The 19,565-nt window shown below is 43.4% G+C and overlaps 1 protein-coding gene across 1 annotated transcript; it reads left to right on the forward strand.

Moving 5' to 3' along the window:
• The first annotated feature begins 5,329 nt into the window (after positions 1 to 5,329).
• On the forward strand, positions 5,330 to 15,237 carry NDUFS7 (NADH:ubiquinone oxidoreductase core subunit S7). The gene is made up of 8 exons (XM_075825402.1): positions 5,330 to 5,418; positions 5,609 to 5,645; positions 5,741 to 5,809; positions 9,261 to 9,378; positions 11,585 to 11,764; positions 11,943 to 11,989; positions 12,441 to 12,529; positions 14,947 to 15,237. The coding sequence occupies exons 1-8, from the start codon at positions 5,403 to 5,405 to the stop codon at positions 15,042 to 15,044; spliced, it is 654 nt and encodes a 217-aa protein (XP_075681517.1). The 5' UTR covers positions 5,330 to 5,402; the 3' UTR covers positions 15,045 to 15,237.
• The last annotated feature ends 4,328 nt before the right edge of the window (positions 15,238 to 19,565 follow it).

Consider the following 19,565-nt stretch of genomic DNA (forward strand, 5'->3'; position numbering starts at 1 on the left):
TACACCTAGGGGTACGTGGCTGGATAGACAAATACCAGGCACTTTTAGATGTGGTAGCTGTAAAGCTTGTGATTTCATTCTCAAAGGGAATAGCTTTATCAGTGTTGCAACACAGAAAAAATACAACATTCGGGATTTTGTCAATTGCAAAACAGCGGGGGTGGTTTACCTAATTACATGCCCATGCCCCCTAAACTATGTGGGTAAAACGGCCATGTCGTGTTTGCAAAGCCCTGGAGGGACCATAACAGTGGAAACTCCCCAAAAGTTACCCCATTTTGGAAACGACACCCCTCAAGGAATTTTTCTAGGGCTGTAATTAGCATTTTGACCCTACACGAGTTTTGCTGAATTTATGGGAATTATGCCGTGAAATTGAAATTGAAATTAATTTTTACAACAGATAAAAGGAGAAAAAACACCCCAATATTTGTAAAGTAAACTCTTCTGAGCACAGCAATACCCCATATGTGGTAATAAACTGCTGTTTGGACACATGGCGGAAGTTAGAAAGGATGGAGCGCCATTTGACTTTTGGAGCTCAAGTTTTGCTGGAATGGTTTGCGGCCCCATGTCACATTTGCAAAGCCACTGAGGGGCCAAAATACTGCAAACCTGGCAAAAGTGACCCCATTTGGGAACTATACCCCTCGTGGAATTTATCTAGCGGTATAATGAGCATTTTGACCCCACAGTTTTTTTGCTGAATTATTGGGATTATGCAGTGAAAATGAAAATCTACATTCTTTCCACTAAAATGTTGAATTGTTTTCATTTTCACAAGGAATAAAGGAGAAAAAGCGCCCCAACAATTGTAAAACAATTTCTCCCGAGTACGGCAATACCCCATATGTGGTTATAAACTGCTGCTTGGATACACCGCTGGGCTCAGAATGGCAGGAGTGCTGCTTGGCATGTAGATTTTGGTTGATTGTTTTTTGGGCGCCATGTCGCATTTACAGAGCCCCTGAGGTACCCATACAGTAGAAACCCCTGAAAAGTGACTCCATTTTGGAAACGTTACCCCTCAGGGTAATCATCTAGGGGTGTACTGAGCATTTTGATCCCACAGGTGTTTCATAGATTGTATTAGAATGAGGCAGTGAAAATGAAAAATTATTTTTTTCCCCAAAAATATGTAGTTTTGCACCCATTTTTTTTCCCACAAGGGGTAATAGGAGAAAAAACAACACATCATTTGTTACCCAATTTCTCCCGAGTACAGCAATACCCCATGTGTGGCCCTAAACTGCTGTTTGGACACATGGCAGAGCTCAAAATGGAAGGAGTGCCATGTGGCTTTTAGAGCGCAGATTTTGCTGGACTGGTGTACGGGCGCCATGTCGCATTCGCAGAGCTCCCTTAGGTACCAGAGTAGAGTGTAAAACCCTGAGAAGTGACCCCATTTGGTAAACTACACCCCTCAAGGCATTTATCATTTGCCTGGACATATGACAGGGTTTAGGAGTGAAAGGCCTATTTTGGTGATTTTCGCAGCATTAGCCCACAATGGCAGAGCTCTGGGGTCAAATACTAAAACAAACCCCCAAGTAGTGACCCCCATTTTGGAAACTGCACCCCTGAAGGCATTTTGACCACACAGGTTTTTTCTTCTATTAGAAATGAATGCTCAGTGGATGGTGCAAAGTGAAAATTGCAAATTTCCACAGGTATGTGCCATTTTAGTGCACAATATTTTGTGCCCAGTTCGTGCCACTGAAGACAAATACCTCAAACTGTTAAGCGGGTTCTCCCGGGTATGGCGATGCCATATATGTGGACGTACACTGCTGCTTGGGCACGCTGAAGGGAGGGAGCGCCATTTGGCTTTTGGAGCGTGGATTTTGCTCGCTAGTTGTTCTGTTTGGGGTATTACTGGTATTTCAGTTTATGATGTGGGGGCGTATGTAATCTGTGCGGAGAACATCAGGGTATAATAAGAGGGTATAATAATTGGGTAAATAAATAATAATCCGCAGACATGTGGTCGCTGTCGTACTGATAAATGGCGCCCGATCTTATCCGCTTTTGGACACTCTGCACATTTTGCATCGCCATATTCTGAGAGCCAAAACTTCTTTATTTTTTCTCCACCTGAGCTGGGTGGGGGCTTATTTGTTGCAGGACAATCTGTAGATTTCATTGGTACCATTTTGGGGTACATGCGATTTTTTGATCACTTTGTATTTCATTTTTTTGGCAAGCAAGGTGACCAAAAACCTGCAACTCTGATGTTTTTTATTTAGTTTTTTTTACGGCGTTCGCCATGCGCTATGAATGACAATTTTAATTTATTCTGCGGGTCGGTACGATTACGGCGATACCATATATATATAGTTTTTCTTATGTTTTGCAGCGTCTGCACGATAGAATCACTTTTGTTTCAAATAATTTATTTTTGGTGTCACCAGATTCTGAGAGCCATAACTTTTTTATTTTTTCTGTCAAAAAAGCAGGAGGGAGGGCTTGTTTTTTGCGGGACGGGCTGCAGTTTTTAATGGTATAATTTTGTGGTACATGCAACTTTTAGATCCCTTTTTTTATTCTGTTTTGCGAGGGGTAGTGACTAACAAACAGCGATTCTGGAATAGTTTTTTATTTAATTTTTTTATGGTGTTCACCGTACGGGTAAAATAGCGTGATATTTTTATAGTTTGGGTCGTTACGGATGCGGGGATACCACATATGTGTACTTTTTTTATGTTTTTTTGTTTTTCCTATAATAAAAGACTTATTATAGGAAAAAAGGCTGTTATAGTGTTTTTTAACATGAAACTTATTTTTTTAAACTTTTTTACAACATTTTTATTAACTTGTTTTAACTTTTTCTTTTGTCCCACTAGGGAACTTGAAGGCATGAAGCCCTGATCGCTATTCTAATACAATGCACTACCTACATAGTGCAGTGCATTAGAGCTGTCAGCTATTCACTGACAGCAAGCCTATTAGGCTTCGCCTCCCGGCGGGGCCTAATAGGCTTCCGTTCTAGGAAGCGATTGTTAGGCTATGGTTGCCATAGCAACCATCGGAACACCCGCGGGTGCCGATGGTTGTCATTAGCAACCATAGGGTACGATCTAATCACTTAGATGCAGCCAAAGCTGCATCTAAGGGGTTAATCGTCCGGATCGGAGCCTAGCTCCGGTCCTGGCCATTAGGGCATGATGTCAGCTGTGACAAGCAGCTGACACCCGCGCCCGTGGCAACCATCTTGGTTGCCGACAGGCTACAAGACACTTCGATGCATCGATCGCGTTGATCGATGCATCGAAGGGGTTAATCGGCCGGATCGGAGCCTAGCTCCGGTCCTGGCCGTTACAGCGGGTTGTTGCACAGCCGTTACCCGGCGGTGATAGCGCTGGCTCAGCTTCTGAGCCAGCGCCATCACATACACTACGTCATGGAGCTGTGATTGGTCAGTCTGCTTTGACTGACCAATCACAGCGATCGCCGGCAGGAGACCGCTGTGAATGGTCCCCTGCCGTCTTACTGTGCCGATCAACTGTCATAAACAGTTGACGGCACAGTTCTGTCACCTTGTCCTTTGACAGGGCGACAGTTTTTAGCCAGGACACACCGGTACGTCCCGGTGCCTTAAAGCACTTCAATGCAGGACGTACCGGTGCGTCCTGGTGCGTTAAGGGGTTAAAAACTAAAGCTTATCCCGCAAAAAATAAGCCCACATATCACTCAATTGACATAAAAATAAAAAAGTTCTGGCTCTCAGGATTTGGTGACACAAAATTAACTAAATTTTTACAATTCGTTTTTATTCCTTTTAAAAGTAGTAAAATGTAAAAAAATATATACAAATTTGGTATTGCCACAGAATAAAGTTAATATGACGTTTTAATTGCATGGTGAACGCCGTAAAAACAGTGCAAATAACAATGGAGTAATCATTGTCTTTTTAATTTTCCACACAACAAAGATTTTCTCTCCGTTTCCTAGTACATTATATGGTACAATACATGGTGCCATTAAAAATAACAACTCGTTCCGCATATAGCCCGCATAGGGCTATATCGATGGAAAAATAAAAGAAAGTTATGGCTTTTGGAAGGTGGGGGAAGAAAAAAATGAAAATGAATATCCGAAAAATGGCTGCAGCGGGAATAAGGTCCCTCACATTCAATGTAAAAAAAGATTCTAAACCAGAAGACATAGTAAGGAAGAAACATACAATTCAAGGCCTTGGCCGTCCATAAAGGACCTAAGTAAATGCAATAAGAGGCACCTGAGATCCAAGTATTAGCACACAAATGAAGTACATTATGGAAACAAACATGTGAAACGACAAGCAAAAAAAATTCCCCACCCCCGCCCTACTTCCATGCACGTAGGCATGAATTCTTCTTGGATCCCCAAACCAAAAGCAATTGCAATAACCATGGTATAAACTTTAGCAGGAATCTGCCAAGCAATACTTGGATGAAGGGTGCAGGGGTGCACCCCCCAATCAAAAAAGAATACAGTGAAACGACGGTGTCCATACAGTGATCAAAGAATATGCCCTTCCAGTGCAGGATAGTAGAAGTCATGTTCATCTAGTGGATGTAGAAAGGGCGAGCAGGATAGCCATACAGCTACTGGGATCAGCGGTCAAGCATCTAGATGGCAAGGAGAACTAATTTGACCACGTGCCAGAGCAGCGTCGATAAAGCTCTGGCTGGGGATTCCGCTCCTAGAGAGAGCCCCAATGGCGCTATCTACAGTTTGGGGGTGTAGCGCTATGTATAGGGTGGAGTGTGTAGTGCTATCAACAGGTTAGGATCTATAACAGGACCCCCACCTACCATATATCATTTAGAATACCGGTGTCTTCTTATGAGACTGAGGGGCTTTTGGGCCCCATAAGGCTCCAGGGCCCGGGTGCGACAGTTACCTCTGCACCCGATAGCTACGCCCCTGATTAGTTCACTATCGTCTAAAAGATTTTTTTTTGCCTTATTTTTTATTGTCTAAACTTGGGTGGAATATATGTAAATGTATATATTCCAAGCAAATGTGTATTCATGATATGTTTATTTCAAAATATAAAAAAAAATATATATATATATAATAATAATAAAAATAATAATTATATATATATATATATATATATATATATAAAATATATATATATAAAATTATTTAATTAAAACACTTGCATACACAAAATTGATCAAGACAATTAAAAGACTGAATACTGAATAAAATCTTTGTAATTTAACGCCCACAGGTACCGATGTAATTGATATAACTACTCCAGTAATAATTGTGAGTTGCTCCCAGCATACAGCGCTCAAGTGCGGAAACTTCCGGTACCCGCCAGTATTGGTCGCTTTATTTGGGGAATGTTTTTCAGGACGGACTACAGTTGAGTGGTCACCGGAAGCGCTCAGGGGGCGACCTAAGTAAAGATGGCCGCGCTGACAGGTGAGAGGGTCATGGAAAACATGCAGTTCTCGCTGACGTGAAGGACATTAGAGTAAACTGTAGTGGTTCTGATAGCGTTATATCACACTGACCTCCGCCATAGACATTGACGTGTGTGCGCTCTTTCACGCTGCTCGTATAGGACCTTGTACCGCTGCATTATGGGTAATAGTGTTGTGTTTTTCTATAGTTCCCAGGCTGTCTCGGCTCTGGCTGCAGACATATCGGTAGGTTATATCCAGCCTCGTACATTTGCCTACTATGAATGTAATGTCTCCTCTATATGGACTAATCCTCATATCACTTCTCACCCTCCCTGCAGACCACTGTCCACCGCAGCCCTCCACACTCGTGCCTGGCAGCCGGCCGCAGACATTGACGGTGTGATCAGGTAATGCACATGTAGCTATAAAGTACTCCAATATGGTAGTGTATGGGGGAGTAGGTTGTAGAACAAGGGGATACATGTGGAATGTAAGGGTCCTAAACCAATACGTTCTGAAGGGGCCACAGTGTTAGTTTAGTGCTGTCCCTTTAATGGGTATTCCCTGCATAGTAGCGTCCTAGCCACCAGCTCTGCTGTACTGACCCATTCAATAAATAGAACTGGTTGCTGAAAGCACCACTGTGCAGGGAAGGCAGCACTAAACTAGCACTATGGCCCCTTATTTCCTAGGATTGGTGGGGATTGTAGCAGTTGGAACCTGACCAATCAGAAAGTGATGGCATGATCTTTGAGTTGGGAAAACCACTTTAATGTTTTTTAATGATGTAGACCATGAGAAGCCGTGCCTCCCGTGCCCAGTACTTGTGATTAGTATTAAAGATCCGCTCCATTCAAATATATGGTGAAGAGCTGCGCTACCAGACAGGCCATGAACAAGTGTGGTGCTGTTTCTGGAGAAAAATACACACCTTTCTTTCTGATCACATACGAGCGAAAATCATCGTATACATTAAATGTAGGATGTGGTGGATGCCCTAACAGTGGCATTCAGTGGTGGATTAAGTGTACCATGGGCCCTGGGCTGTTGACACAACTTGGGTCCCCTCCTTTCCCCTCACATGCAATCCAACCTGCTGACACTGTACCCGTCAGTGCCACTGACCTGACGGATACAGTTTTTGGCACTAGATACTGCTGCTCTGTATACAGGATCCAAAGCAGCTGTATCTAAAAAAAAAAAAAAAAGTTAACATTTTTTTTAATAAAAAGTATTTAGAAAGTTGCACCAAACACACTGATACACTGTTTTATTAAGGAAAGAAAAATAATAATAAATTATAACACCTCTCTTTAAAGTGTAATTAAACTTTGAACATGTCATAGTGATGTCAGAACTATTAATCGGTGGGGGGTTTGAGCACTGAGACCCCCACCGATCGCTAAAGTGAAGAGGCAGAAGCGCACGATTGAATGTTGCACCGCTTTGCTACTGATCGGCATTCCTCTGAGTGGTGTATGTCCGTACACCGCTTGCTCGGCTTTCCGAGAAAAGCAGATCAGAAACGAAGCGGCACAGCGGTCACCTTAGCGCTTCTGCCGCTTTGTTTTAGTAATCCATGGGAGTCTGAGTGCTCGGTACCCCACCGATCAAAACTTCTGACATTTCACTATGACATGATAGAAGTTTAGTTACTGGTTTTCCCGTGAGGGAAATTTATGACAGATCCTGTCACATAGGTGCAGCTCCCAGAGGTTGGACTCGCTTCTAGCTCTAGAACCGGGCCCCCTAAACCCTGTTCTACCTCTTTCTTCTATCGCTGCCTCTTGGCCACTTCCTGACCATGAACTTTCCGTAACTCAAAGTAGTGAATAGCAGTTACGGAAGCAGCGTAGCATGCGAGTGACGCGGTTTCCGGAACTACCATTCAGTTCTATGGGACTTACGGAAACCGTGTACCAGAACCAAGCTCAGCACATATATACAGTACCACAACCAAGCTCCGTACATATATACAGTAGTAGAACCAAGCTCACTACATATATACAACACCAGAACCAAGCTCTGTACATAAATACAGCCCGAAATCCAAGCTCAGTACATAAATACAACACCAGCACAAATACAGCTCAATTTAGTGCAACCTCTGCTGTATAGGTTTGTATGGATAAAACGACAGCTCCCAGCATGGCCCGAACAATGGTAAGGATATGCTGGGAATTGCTGTTTCTCTAAAAAAAAAAAAAATATATATAATACCACCCATCATCTCGCTGCAGATCATACAGTGACTACATTACTGATTAGAGGCAGAATAAAAATTTACATTAAGTGACTTACCGGTGACTTCATTTCAGATTCTAGTTCTTCTTTTTCTCTCTTCTTCTTCTTGACTTCTCTCAGCCACGACCCATTTCTGCAGTTTTCCGCTCAGACGTCTTGGGCTTCTCACTTTTCAAACATTTCTGCATCTATAAACAAAGATAAAGTTATCATGGTGCTGCACAATATGTTCCTATATATAATAGTACCATACACTGCACCTCTAATTATGCGCACGCGTGCCCGCCCTGTAGATAGAGCCCGCCCTGTAGATAGAGCCCGCCCTGTAGATTGTGCCTCACATAAAGCCTCCCCCTCCTGTATATAATGCCGCCCACACTTTTTAGTTGAATACAACAACATTTACATACTCACTGTGATCCCGTTCCCACGCCGTCCTGTGTCAATGCAGGCCTGCTCTTTTCTGAGCAGGTCTGCTGGTGCTGAGCGACGCCATCGGGCTGCTTGCGTCTTTGAAAGGCGCAGATTGGCAGGGCAGAATGACATGCCCCGTCAATCAACGCCCTTCAACAATGGAAGCGGTGCGATGACGTCATCGCGCCGCTACCATCGTTGATTGGCAGGGCATAATGACACCCCCCCCCCACAATCAGCACCTCTCAACTAGTTGAAAGGTGCTGATTGGTGGGACAACTCATTCTGCCCTGCCAATCGGGCCATTCTGCGCTTATGCATGTAATTGTACCTGTGCTCTATAGACGCAGGTACAATTAGTGCAGTAGGGGGTGGCAACGGCTGGTTTCAGTTCCGCCGCCCCCTCAGAAAGGCAGCAGGGTGGACGGTGCGGCCCTATTCCCTCTCAGCCCGCCCTTCCTCCCCATTAGCGGCGCTAGCGCGCTGCAATGTAATTTTTTTAAAATGATGTGCGGTTCGTGCCCGAACCGCCCATATGATCCGCCACTGGTGGCATCCCTCACCATAGAATATTTGTAAAACGGCTACGATGTGAACTGGGATAATGAGCGTTCATAGAAAAGCCCATGACGTATCTGTTAAACAAATGCTTGTAAGATACAGTTGCATACTTAGGCTCCCATGTTAGAAAAAAATAAAATATATAGCTATTCCATACTTCAACAAAAAAATTAGACTGACCTATATCCGCCTGACAGAGGCCAAAGGGACAAACTTTCAGCCTCTGTCAGGCTGATGGAGCCCTAGGAGGGACACGTGTGTTGGAAGCTTTCCTGTCGTGTACACTAAACGGACACCACAAACGTGATGTGTAAAAGGTCTTCTTTCAGACCGCTACACCAGAAAACGCAAACTTACCCGCAGTGTCCTAAAAAATCTATCACGTACGGATGACCTAATAGCAGTTGCATATTTGCCTTTTTCTTCCCAGTTGGTAACGACCACCTGTATCGGTGACCTCACTGCCTAGACACCATATACATGGTCACTGGTAGTGACAGTTGGAGTGCTCCCTATGTCTTATGACCGCACTGCTGGGTTGTCTGGGTCAGCACATGCTGAGCAGAGTTCTCTGTATTTAGTGCAGTAGTTACAGCAGTGCCCTGAGTATACTGATGAATTGTTTTTTGTTTGTTTCAGTGCCTTACCTGTCAGACAGAAGAGCAGTGCTGTCAGTGCAGCAAAACCGTCAGCAGTAAGCAGCAAGGGGGAATTTATAGTGACAAAGTTGGATGATCTGGTGAACTGGGCAAGAAGGGTAAGATCTGCGTAATTGATGTTTTATATTGAGAGTGACTTTTTTTTTTTTATATAACATGGAGCTCACAAGGCAGATGCACTTTGAACCAGCCACCTGCCTAAGGTCCCTAATGAGTTAGACCATAATCTCTTCCCCCCTCCCCCCTTCCAGGGTCAGTCTGTTAACAGCTCTCCCCCTTCTACACCATACAGTTGTGTAATTAAACCCTTTATGGGTTGTAATTGGGCTCTGTTCACACTTTGTTTTTACTGTACAGTTGCATACGTCGCCCATAGACTCCCATGTTATGTTAAAGAATCGTGTACTGCGCAGTATGCCTCTGTTTTTAAAGCGTAATCAACGAAGCTTTTGTTGAAAAAAGTTTGAGGGCTATACGATGACTATCATCCAGCGGTGGACACGCTTGTGCCGGATAACCATCCCTGTTGTGATGTGCTTGCTTTAAACCACATACTTTTTTGTAATGCTCAGAGAAGTTGTGCAGACACTTAAGGCCCTATTCACACGACAGGGATTCCCGGCCGTTATTTGAACGGCCGTCACACGGCTGCAGTAGGAACAATAGACCCCAAATGGTTCTATTGACACCGATGTATTTTTATTTTTTTGGACAGCCCGGACCGTCAAAAAGTGGAGCATGCCCTATTTTCGGTTGTTCTCCCAGCCGCACGGCTCCCATAGAAGTCTATGGGGCTGTGCATTCTGCCGCTCGCTCTCTTCTTCTCAAAGTGCATGTGAGGAGGAGGGTATTTCTTATTTTTTTTACTCCCTGTAGGAGCGTAATCCCCATTCCATAGCGTTGCTGAAGCTGTGGCCGGGGATTCCGCTCCAGGAGAAGTCCCTAACTTCACTGTCTACATATGGACAGTCATGTCAGGGACTTCTCCTGGTGCAGTCTCCTACTGCGCTGTGGCCGGTGTTTCCACTCCTGGAGGAGTACCCGACTTCACTCTCCATATATGGACATTGAAGTCAGACTTCTCTGGGAACGGTCCCCTACAGTGGCGCTATCTACAGGAAGGTAGGGGGTTGCCATCTATGGGGTGGGCGCTACCCACAAGGTGGGCTGTGTGGCGCTACCCACAGATGGAAAAGTGTGGCAAAAAATTTACAAATGAAATTCAGCCATTTTTAAAACAGACAGGGAAAAAAACTGATGTAAAATGGGTCAAAATCGTCTGTTAAAAAAAAAACCCGGAACGGATACAAAACGGCCGAGAAAATCGGGCCAAAACGGCCGTTTTTATCGGCCGACACTCGGACCCTGTATAGAGCCTTATTGTCCCTTCCTTCCTTTTTTTTATTTTTTTAAACTTATACCATATAGGCACAAATATTCTGAAGCTTCTATTATTTATTTCCATTAGGGCGGTCACAGCGTCACTAACACATCTGACCAGTACAGACTAAACATTTATAGTCTTAGGTGAAATGTTTATTCTGTACTTGTCATTGTGTTTTCCAAAGCTGTTCCCTCAAAATCATCCTTCCACACTGTAAGGCCTCATGCACACGACCGTAGCCATGTGCACGGCCGGGATTTTCAGGTCAGCCGGCAGCGGACTGTCAGCCGCGAGCCCGCCGTAAATCGCGGGCCGGGCACATTATTTTCTATGAGCCTGGACCGCAGAACATGGCCGTAATAATACATGTCTGATCTTTTTGCGGTCCGGGCTCCTGGGCCATGCACGGACCGTGAAAACCACGGTCGTGTGCATGGCCCCATAGGAATGAATGGGGCTGCAACTCTCGGGGGAATTGTGGCCACAAAAGCACGTTCGTGTGCATGGGGCCCTTATACGTGTTATGAGATGGAGAGGGCTGTAGGTGATCACAAATAGGGACTATTTTCTTGGATGCCTGGGGGAGACTATGTTTATGGAGCCCCAGCTTGAAGTAGGCGGGTTTGCAGTAGCTGTGATGCTAGGAAGTACTGGGAGGCGTGGGCATATCATGACGTGCTGCTGCCTACCCACTAGCCACCAACAGACTAGAGGGATAAGGCGACTCAAACCGAAGAAAAAGATGAAAAATCGTGATTTAGATGGTGTTTCAGAACCTTGTACAGTGAGAATGCCTTGTTTCAGTGGTACGAGGGTTTGTGAGAACCAATTTGACACTTGGGCCATTGTATAGAGGTTTCGCAGGACAGGCGCACCTTCAGTGGGTAAAGTATTGTCTTTTCTCTATATTATACCTACAGAGCTCCCTGTGGCCAATGACCTTTGGATTGGCATGTTGTGCTGTGGAGATGATGCACATGGCTGCCCCACGTTATGACATGGACCGGTTTGGTGTTGTATTCCGTGCTAGCCCTAGGCAAGCAGATGTCATGATTGTTGCTGGGACTCTCACTAATAAGATGGCACCTGCCCTGAGAAAGGCAAGTTTTACTTCTTCTAATGTTTTGCACTTTTAAATCGTGTTGACCATGTGTCAGAATGTACTCGGTCTTATCAAAGCAAACCATTTGACAAATAGATTTATTTTGTTATTAATTGACCATTTAAAGTGTGCGGAATTAGTTCTGATTTTTCTTCTGTTTGTTGTGTCATTCACAGGTTTATGATCAGATGCCGGAGCCTCGTTATGTCGTTTCCATGGGCAGGTAAGTCAATGATGGGCAGTGACTGATGGAACCGCTGCTGAGCTATACATAGAGCTGTCTTGCCCCATGATGGTACAGGAAGAAAAAAAAACCCATAGCGTTGAAAGATGCTCACCCCCAGTTTAGGCAGCAATGTGTATTGTACCAAGATGATCCTTTACCCACAGGAATGTGGAACCTTTAGCAGCTTCCTCATCCACAAGGCCGTAATCTGGATCTGTGTTGTATGATTCTGCACATTTATGGGCCCGTACTGTATGTTTGTACACAGACTTCCCTGTGTAAATTTGTTAGGGAAATGAATTGTGGCATGTTCCATCAAATGCCGTATACGTTCCAGTTGTCTTGGCCGTGTATGTGAGGCCTTATGGACTTTTCGCAGCGTGGCGGCCTGCTATGTCTGCTGACATACCTGTTGCAATTTTCTCACCTAATAATTTCTATCCCACAGCTGTGCTAATGGAGGAGGCTACTACCATTACTCGTACTCGGTAGTCAGAGGCTGTGACAGAATTGTCCCTGTTGATATCTATGTTCCAGGTAACCGTCTTCATGTTGACAAGGCTCAATTATTCTATCTTTTTATTCAACTGAAGCCTCTAATTTGTTTTATCTTAAATAGTGTTGAAAAATAGTACAGTAGCCCTTTTGCCCTAATGCACATGAAAGTGTGTACCGCCCGAGTCCCGTCCATGATACGTGGAAAGATCAGACATGCTCTGACACACTGATCCGTGGAAAGATAGGTCTGGTTATTTTTTTTTTCTTTATATGTACCCGATTCACCCACTAAAGTGAATGGGTTCGTGAAAACTATCGGGTGTCACTCGGTCGTGTTCAAGAGGACTTAAAGAGACTCTGTCACCACATTATAAGTGCCCTATCTCCTATATAAGGAGATGGGCGCTATAATGTAGGTGACAGTAATGCTTTTTATTTAAAAAAAACTATCTGTTTTCACAAAGTTAGGAGCGATTTTGGTTTATGCTAATGAGTTTCTCAATGGACAACTGGGCGTGTTTTACAATTGACCAAGTGGGCGTTGTACAGAGGAGTGCATGACGCTGACCAATCAGTAACTAATCAGCGTCATGCGCTTCTCCCTATTCATTTACTCAGCGCATAGGGATCCGTTTACAGGGACATCATTGACTTTGGTGCAAATTAGGACATTCCAAAGTAATCAAACCATTTATAATGTAGGCAAAATAGTATTTGTTCTCTGGTGTTCAAATAAAGGCCTTTTACACGGGCGGATCGGGGGAACAGAACGCTATTTTGCTGGCTGATCACATCTTCTATGCGGCAGTAAAATTCATAATTGGCAGCAGCGTGCCTCCCCGTGTAAACAGATGTCCTGCCGACAATGATACAAACTATATGGGAGTAAACGCTCCCGCTCGTCCCCATACAGTACCTGCTCTATGTAATGGAGCTAAACTAGCGCCGATGGACATACTATATAGTCTATTGCCGCTAGTTTCCCGGCAGAAATGCCCATGTAAAAGCACCTTTTAGGCCCTGTTCACAGTGCGTTTTTTTTGCAGGTGGAAAGATCTGCCTCAAAATTCCTTCAGGAATTCGGCAGAAGGCATTTAGCGCCGCTTGCAAAAAATGCTGCGAGCGTTTTTTTTTTTTTCGTTTTTTTTTTTTTTTTTTTCAGTTTTTTTCTTCTCACGGGAAAAACTCCTTGAAATCAATGGGAAGCGTTTTCAGCACGATTTCCACCTCAAGAGGCGCCAAAAAGCTCTGTGTGAACAGGGCCTTACAGTTACCATGGCCAATATGCCTGTTCATATACTATATGCCTGCCGAGTGAGTACAGGAGGAATTTTATTTATTTTTTTTCTTTTGGCCAAACTTGGAATAGACTCAATAAACAGTGTGGTTTGTGTGTTTTCCTAATGCTTGACTCTTTTGGGTGACTAAAGAAAAAAAACTTCCACCACTCTCTAACATTATTCTCGGTGAACATGTGTTGGACAAACGTGTGTACGTTTGGCTAAAAAACAACGTGTAAATCCATTATTCCAAAGTCTCATCCACTTTGCTGCTAATGTAAATGCTGCAGAATTCTGCAGTATTTATGGTACGTGGGAACCAGCCTAAGAATGGCTTTACATGCTGCTTTTTAAAGAGAACCTTTCGCCTCCCCATACATGTGCAGCATATAATTGGCAGGGCTGCACAAACCCTGGGGCACTTTACATTTTTCTCCTACCCTCCTCTGGTATTTAGATATCGGTGTCGTTATATCTGGCGCCCGATATTTAAATAACCCCCTGAACTGTCAATGGGGCGTGGGATGGCACACCCGAGCATTTCAACCACTTCATTTTAGCGATCGGTGGGGGGGGTCTCCGTGTTCAGACCCCCACTGATCAATACTTCTGACGTGTCACTATGATATGTCCACAGTTGTTTTTGTGCTTTGTTTTTTTTAACGTTTAGTTACGCTTTAATGGGGTATTCTGGTTTTAGCAAATAAAGGTTGTTCTTTGAATAACGAAATGTTCTACAGTTTTCCAGTATATTTTGCATCCGTTCCTCGCGATCTTCAAAAGGATTACAATCTCTTCTGGTCATGTGATGGACACACAGGTGCACGGCTCGTTACAGTGGGTGTATCAGAGCTGTGTCTAACGAGCCGTGCACCTGTGTGTCCATCACATGACCAGAAGAGATTGTAATCCTTTTGAAGATCGCGAGGAACGGATGCAAAGTATACTGGAAAACTGTAGAACGTTTCGTCGTTCAAAGAACAACCTTTATTTGCTAAAACCGTTAATACAAAAGACATTCTGCCTCCCCCCTTCATTGTTGAAAGTCCAAATAGCCCCTTCCTTTCTTCCACACCGCTATAGATGTCAGCCATGCGCTGTAGCATAATGTTTCCCTGAAGTGAAGCACTTACAAAATATTTGACCTGTACTTCTCTTTATTTGGGCTATTTCCAGGGTGCCCTCCTACTGCTGAAGCTCTTTTATATGGTATCCTGCAGCTGCAAAAGAAGATCAAAAGAGAAAAGAAGATCCGGATTTGGTATCGGACATAAGCGTGTGGTGTGTTTTTTTTAATTTAATTGTAGAAATGCTTGGTATGTCCTATTTGTGAAGGTGCACAAACCGATTCTGCTGCCACCATCTGACGATCGTGTTGATATATGCCAAGGTTTTCGCCTCTGTATGAATGAGTAGCTTCTTTTCAACCCTGTACTTTCTAGAACATTAAAGAGGACTGTAACCTAAGATGATGGTGTTATTTCACGGGGACACACTTTTCACAACACACCTGGACCAACTCCCATGCTATAGTGTGATCGTAGATAGCAAGGGAAATCCAACACCTGCCGGTACTGTACATAGTGCAAACTTGCATGTGCTTTTCTTTAACCTCAAACCTCCATTCTGGGGGTTGGATCTTCGTTCACAAATGGCAGAAAACAAATGCTGCAAGATGCGTTCAGATTTTGGTGTGTGTTTTAACCCTTTTGCATCTGTGAAAGATTTCCATAAAATAGAGGGCATCCTGCAGATTTTACAACACTTCGCTTTACGTCCCGTCTCGTTTTTAGCACATTCAGATCTACATACATGTGACTGATATTTCCAGCTTGCCTTATAAGCCTGTGTAGGAAGATTAGAAGTATAAACGTGTCTACGCTCACTCACTCCAGTGCTTTGCCCAATAATTCCTGTATTTTTATCGCCTTCTATCTAGGAAACGCATCATTACACTAAATCCTTTAAAAAGGAGACCACCTGAGTGTTCTAGGTATAAACTGCAGTTCTTTTTTGAAGTGTATATAAACCACTCCAAATGACTCTGTTCTGGATTTGTGGGCAGTTTATTCTGTTTTCCGCAGGAGAGGACAGCTGCCCAATAGCGCTTCCAATAGTGCATCTAAACATGTACTTACTTTCTTATGTTGATCGTCTTCAAGAAATTATTAAAGGGGATGGTCACTTTAAGAAATCCGCAGTGCATTCTAAACAATATTATTTGTAAACGTACTATTTGACTTTATTTGGATTTCGGCGCTGTTGTCATAGGATCTGACAACTGTATCTTCTTTATGGCCGTAGCTCCCGTCCATTATGTCAGAGGATGAAGGAGCATGTGATTAGACCTCCATTGTAACGCACTGTGCCTGCGCTCGTTTCCAGGACGCACGGTGTTACAATATAAGATGCAGAGTGACGTGTCTAATCAAATGCTCCTCTGTCCTCAGCCATCTTATGGATGGGTGCTGCGGTCATATGGAAGATGGCAAGGAGGCGTGGCTTATGACCCCAGGTGAATAGCGCTGAACTGGAAATAGTAAGTTTACCAATATTATCTGCAGTGTATTCTAAAGTAATCAACCCCTTTAACGTTCTATATCCACTGCCGGACCGTCCAGGCGGTCCTTAATTAACTCTGCAGGGCCGTTCCAGAATGTCCTGCAGAGAGCCTGTTTGCCGGTCTGAAGCGGTATTTAGCTCCGTGATACGGCTGTCTCCAGACAGATGACATCCCGCAGCTCTGCCCAGAGACCAATCACTGAGGTCTCTGAGCATGTGATCATTGTGACAACTGCCCCCCCCCCCCTCATGGCACCCCCATCTCCTGGCAGGCTGTCAGGAGAGGGAGAACAGTGTATAATAAAAAATATATATATTTCTATCTAACTCTGTTTATGAATGTCCTATCTATATACAGTATCTATCTGTCGACAGATATGAGACAGTTCTAAATTGCGATTTTATTTATTTTTTGTGTTATACGAATAAAGATTATTATTTCTATCTACCGATCTCTTTATCTATATCTTTCATATCATATGTACAGATGTATTGTCCATTTTTAGGCTGGGGCTACACGGCGACTTTGGCCGCGACACTGGTCGCATACACAAACATCGCTATGGAACCAGCTTTGGAAAGTTTGCTCTCCAAAAGCCAGTTTGCGCACCATTCATTGTAAGCTCCGCCTTGAGCACAGCGTGTACCAAATGCCCACATATTTGGTCTCTTTGAAGTCGGCAGAAGTTCCCAAATATGTATTCAGACGTCTTTACCCAGTGGTATGCACCAGATGTAAAAAAAACAACTTAAAATGACATATGCATATTTTTTTACATTTATTTCCCATTCTCCCTTTTACATTTTTTAAAAAGGAAAATATATCAATTTTTTTCATACAATATGGGAGCCAAACATGTTCTGAGAAAAACAAGACCAAATACACGTAGATTGGAAGAGTAATAGAAGAACAATTTTCTTTTAAATTGGCACATGGCTAAAATGTGAAAATGGGCCTGGTCAGGAGGGGGGGGGGGATAAAGCCTCTGGCCAGGAAGGGGGGGGGGGGGTAGTAAAGCCTCTGGTCATGAAGCGGGGGGGGGGGGGGGTAAAGCTTCTGGTTAGAAAGGGGGGGGGGGTAAAGCCTCTGGTCAGGAAGGGGGTAAAATCATGAAGAGCACAAACATTAGAATGAGGGCTGTCTATTCATCATATTAATTCTATGTGACTTCAGACCAAACCATCAGCTGTGTTGGTCAGCAGATGGAGTTTAGCCGGTTAGTGACTGCCAATACGCTTTTTTTGCAGCACTGCGTCAGAATAAGAGTATGTTCACACGGCAAACGAAAAAACACACAAAATACTGAGCCGTTTTGGTTTTCAGCTGTTAAGCATCAAGAGTTTTTTGATGCGTTTTTATACACCTTTTCATTTTTAGACTATGAAAAAACGGCTCAGGATGTGACATGCACTTCTTACGGGCTGTTTTTTCAAACTGCCACGTAACAAAACACCCTGTCGGAACGAAACGCAGTTTTTCCCATTGAAGTCAATGGGCAGATGTTTGGAGGTGACCGTAAATAGGCCGTGTGACCATAGCCCAAAACAGCACTGCCAGGAGCAGTTACAGCTCCCTGCTCTCTTTTTGTACATGTGGCGCTTAATAGCAAGTGCTGCATCTAAGTGGTTTTGGAGGGAGAGGGCTCCCTCTCGCGCCCATTATGCGATCGCTGTGTGCTGGTGCCCCAATAAAGGCCCCTAGATCTGCCTCTGGTTAATGTCAGTCAGTTTTACACTGACCGGCAGTAATACACTGCAATACAGAAATATTGCAGTGTTCTAAAAGCGATTAAAAAAAATAAAATCGTTAATCCCCTAGTGGGACTAAAAAAAACAGAAAACTTTTTCCCCTTATGCAATGCTTTTATTATGCAAAAAAAAAAAAGTAAAGCAGTTGCACATATTTGGTATCGCCGCGTACGTGATGACTCCAGCTATAAAGCTATTATGTTATTAAACCCACTCAAACACTCTAAAAGATTAAGTAAATCCAGAAATGCTGTTTTCTGTTCAAAAATGGATCAAAAAGTTGCATGTACTGCAATGGTACCAATAAAAACTACAAGTCATCCTGCAAAAAACTAAAAATAAAAAGCCCTCATACAGCTGCATCGGCAGAAAAGTAAAAAAGATATGGCTCTTTAAATATGGTGACAAATAATTTTTTTTTTTTTTTTTTTTAAAGTGGTTTTAAGGTGTAAAAGTAGTAAAACGTAAGAAAGCTATATAGATATGATATAGTCGCAATCGTAACAACTCACTGAATAAAGGTGTTATTTATACCACACGGTAAACTGTGTGAATTTAGGACACAAAAAAAGTGTTGCAAAAATGTTTTATTTTTTTTTTTATCCCCCCCCCACACCACCAAAAAAAAAAAATATGTTCCCCAAAATGGTGCTATACAAACATACAACTCGTCCCGCAAAAAAACAAGTCCTTAAACAGCTATGTCAATGCAACAATAAAAGAGTTACAGCTCTTTGAATGAGAATGGAAAAACGTAAAAATTTGCTTGGTCTTCAAGGCCTAAAATAGACGGGTCATTAAGGGGTTAAATCAGATGGCCACACAACATTCTGGCAGTAAAAGGGATAATCCGGAGTAAATCTATGGCTTCACACTAATTTCGATTGGATCCCAATAGAGAAAACAGGCTTCAGTTTCGGGCAAGTATAGTTGGAAAGAATACACCGCAAATTAATCAGTGTGTACATACACCAATCAGCTATGACATTAAAACTACCTGCCTAATATTGTGTAAGTTCCCCAACAGCTCTGACTCCAGAGGTATGGACTCTACCTGACCTCAAGATGTCCTATGGTATCTGGCGCAAAGACGTTAACTGTAGATCCTTTAAGTTGCATGGTGCGGCCTCCATGTATTGGAGTAGTTTTTCCAGCACCTCCCACAGATTCTCGCTTGGGTTGATATCTGGGAAAGTTAGAGGTCAAGTCAACCCCTTGAACTCTGTCATGTTCCTTAAACCATTTCTGCACATTTTCTTGCACTGTGGCAGGGCGCATTAGCCTGCTGAAAGAGGCCACTGAAATTATTTGGGGGAGTATACTTGGTGTGCCATAGTGTTTTGGTAGTTGGTTATTTCAGATCCTAATAAAATGCAATATGTATGGGGGTGGTTGCCTCAGCAATAAACTACACGTTTCAGACAGATGACCTGTCCTTGGTCATGGCACATTATGAAAGCTGCAAACAAAACAACCTGCGTTTT

This window comes from Rhinoderma darwinii, chromosome 1 (genome assembly GCF_050947455.1).
Source record: "Rhinoderma darwinii isolate aRhiDar2 chromosome 1, aRhiDar2.hap1, whole genome shotgun sequence".
NCBI lineage: Eukaryota > Metazoa > Chordata > Amphibia > Anura > Rhinodermatidae > Rhinoderma > Rhinoderma darwinii.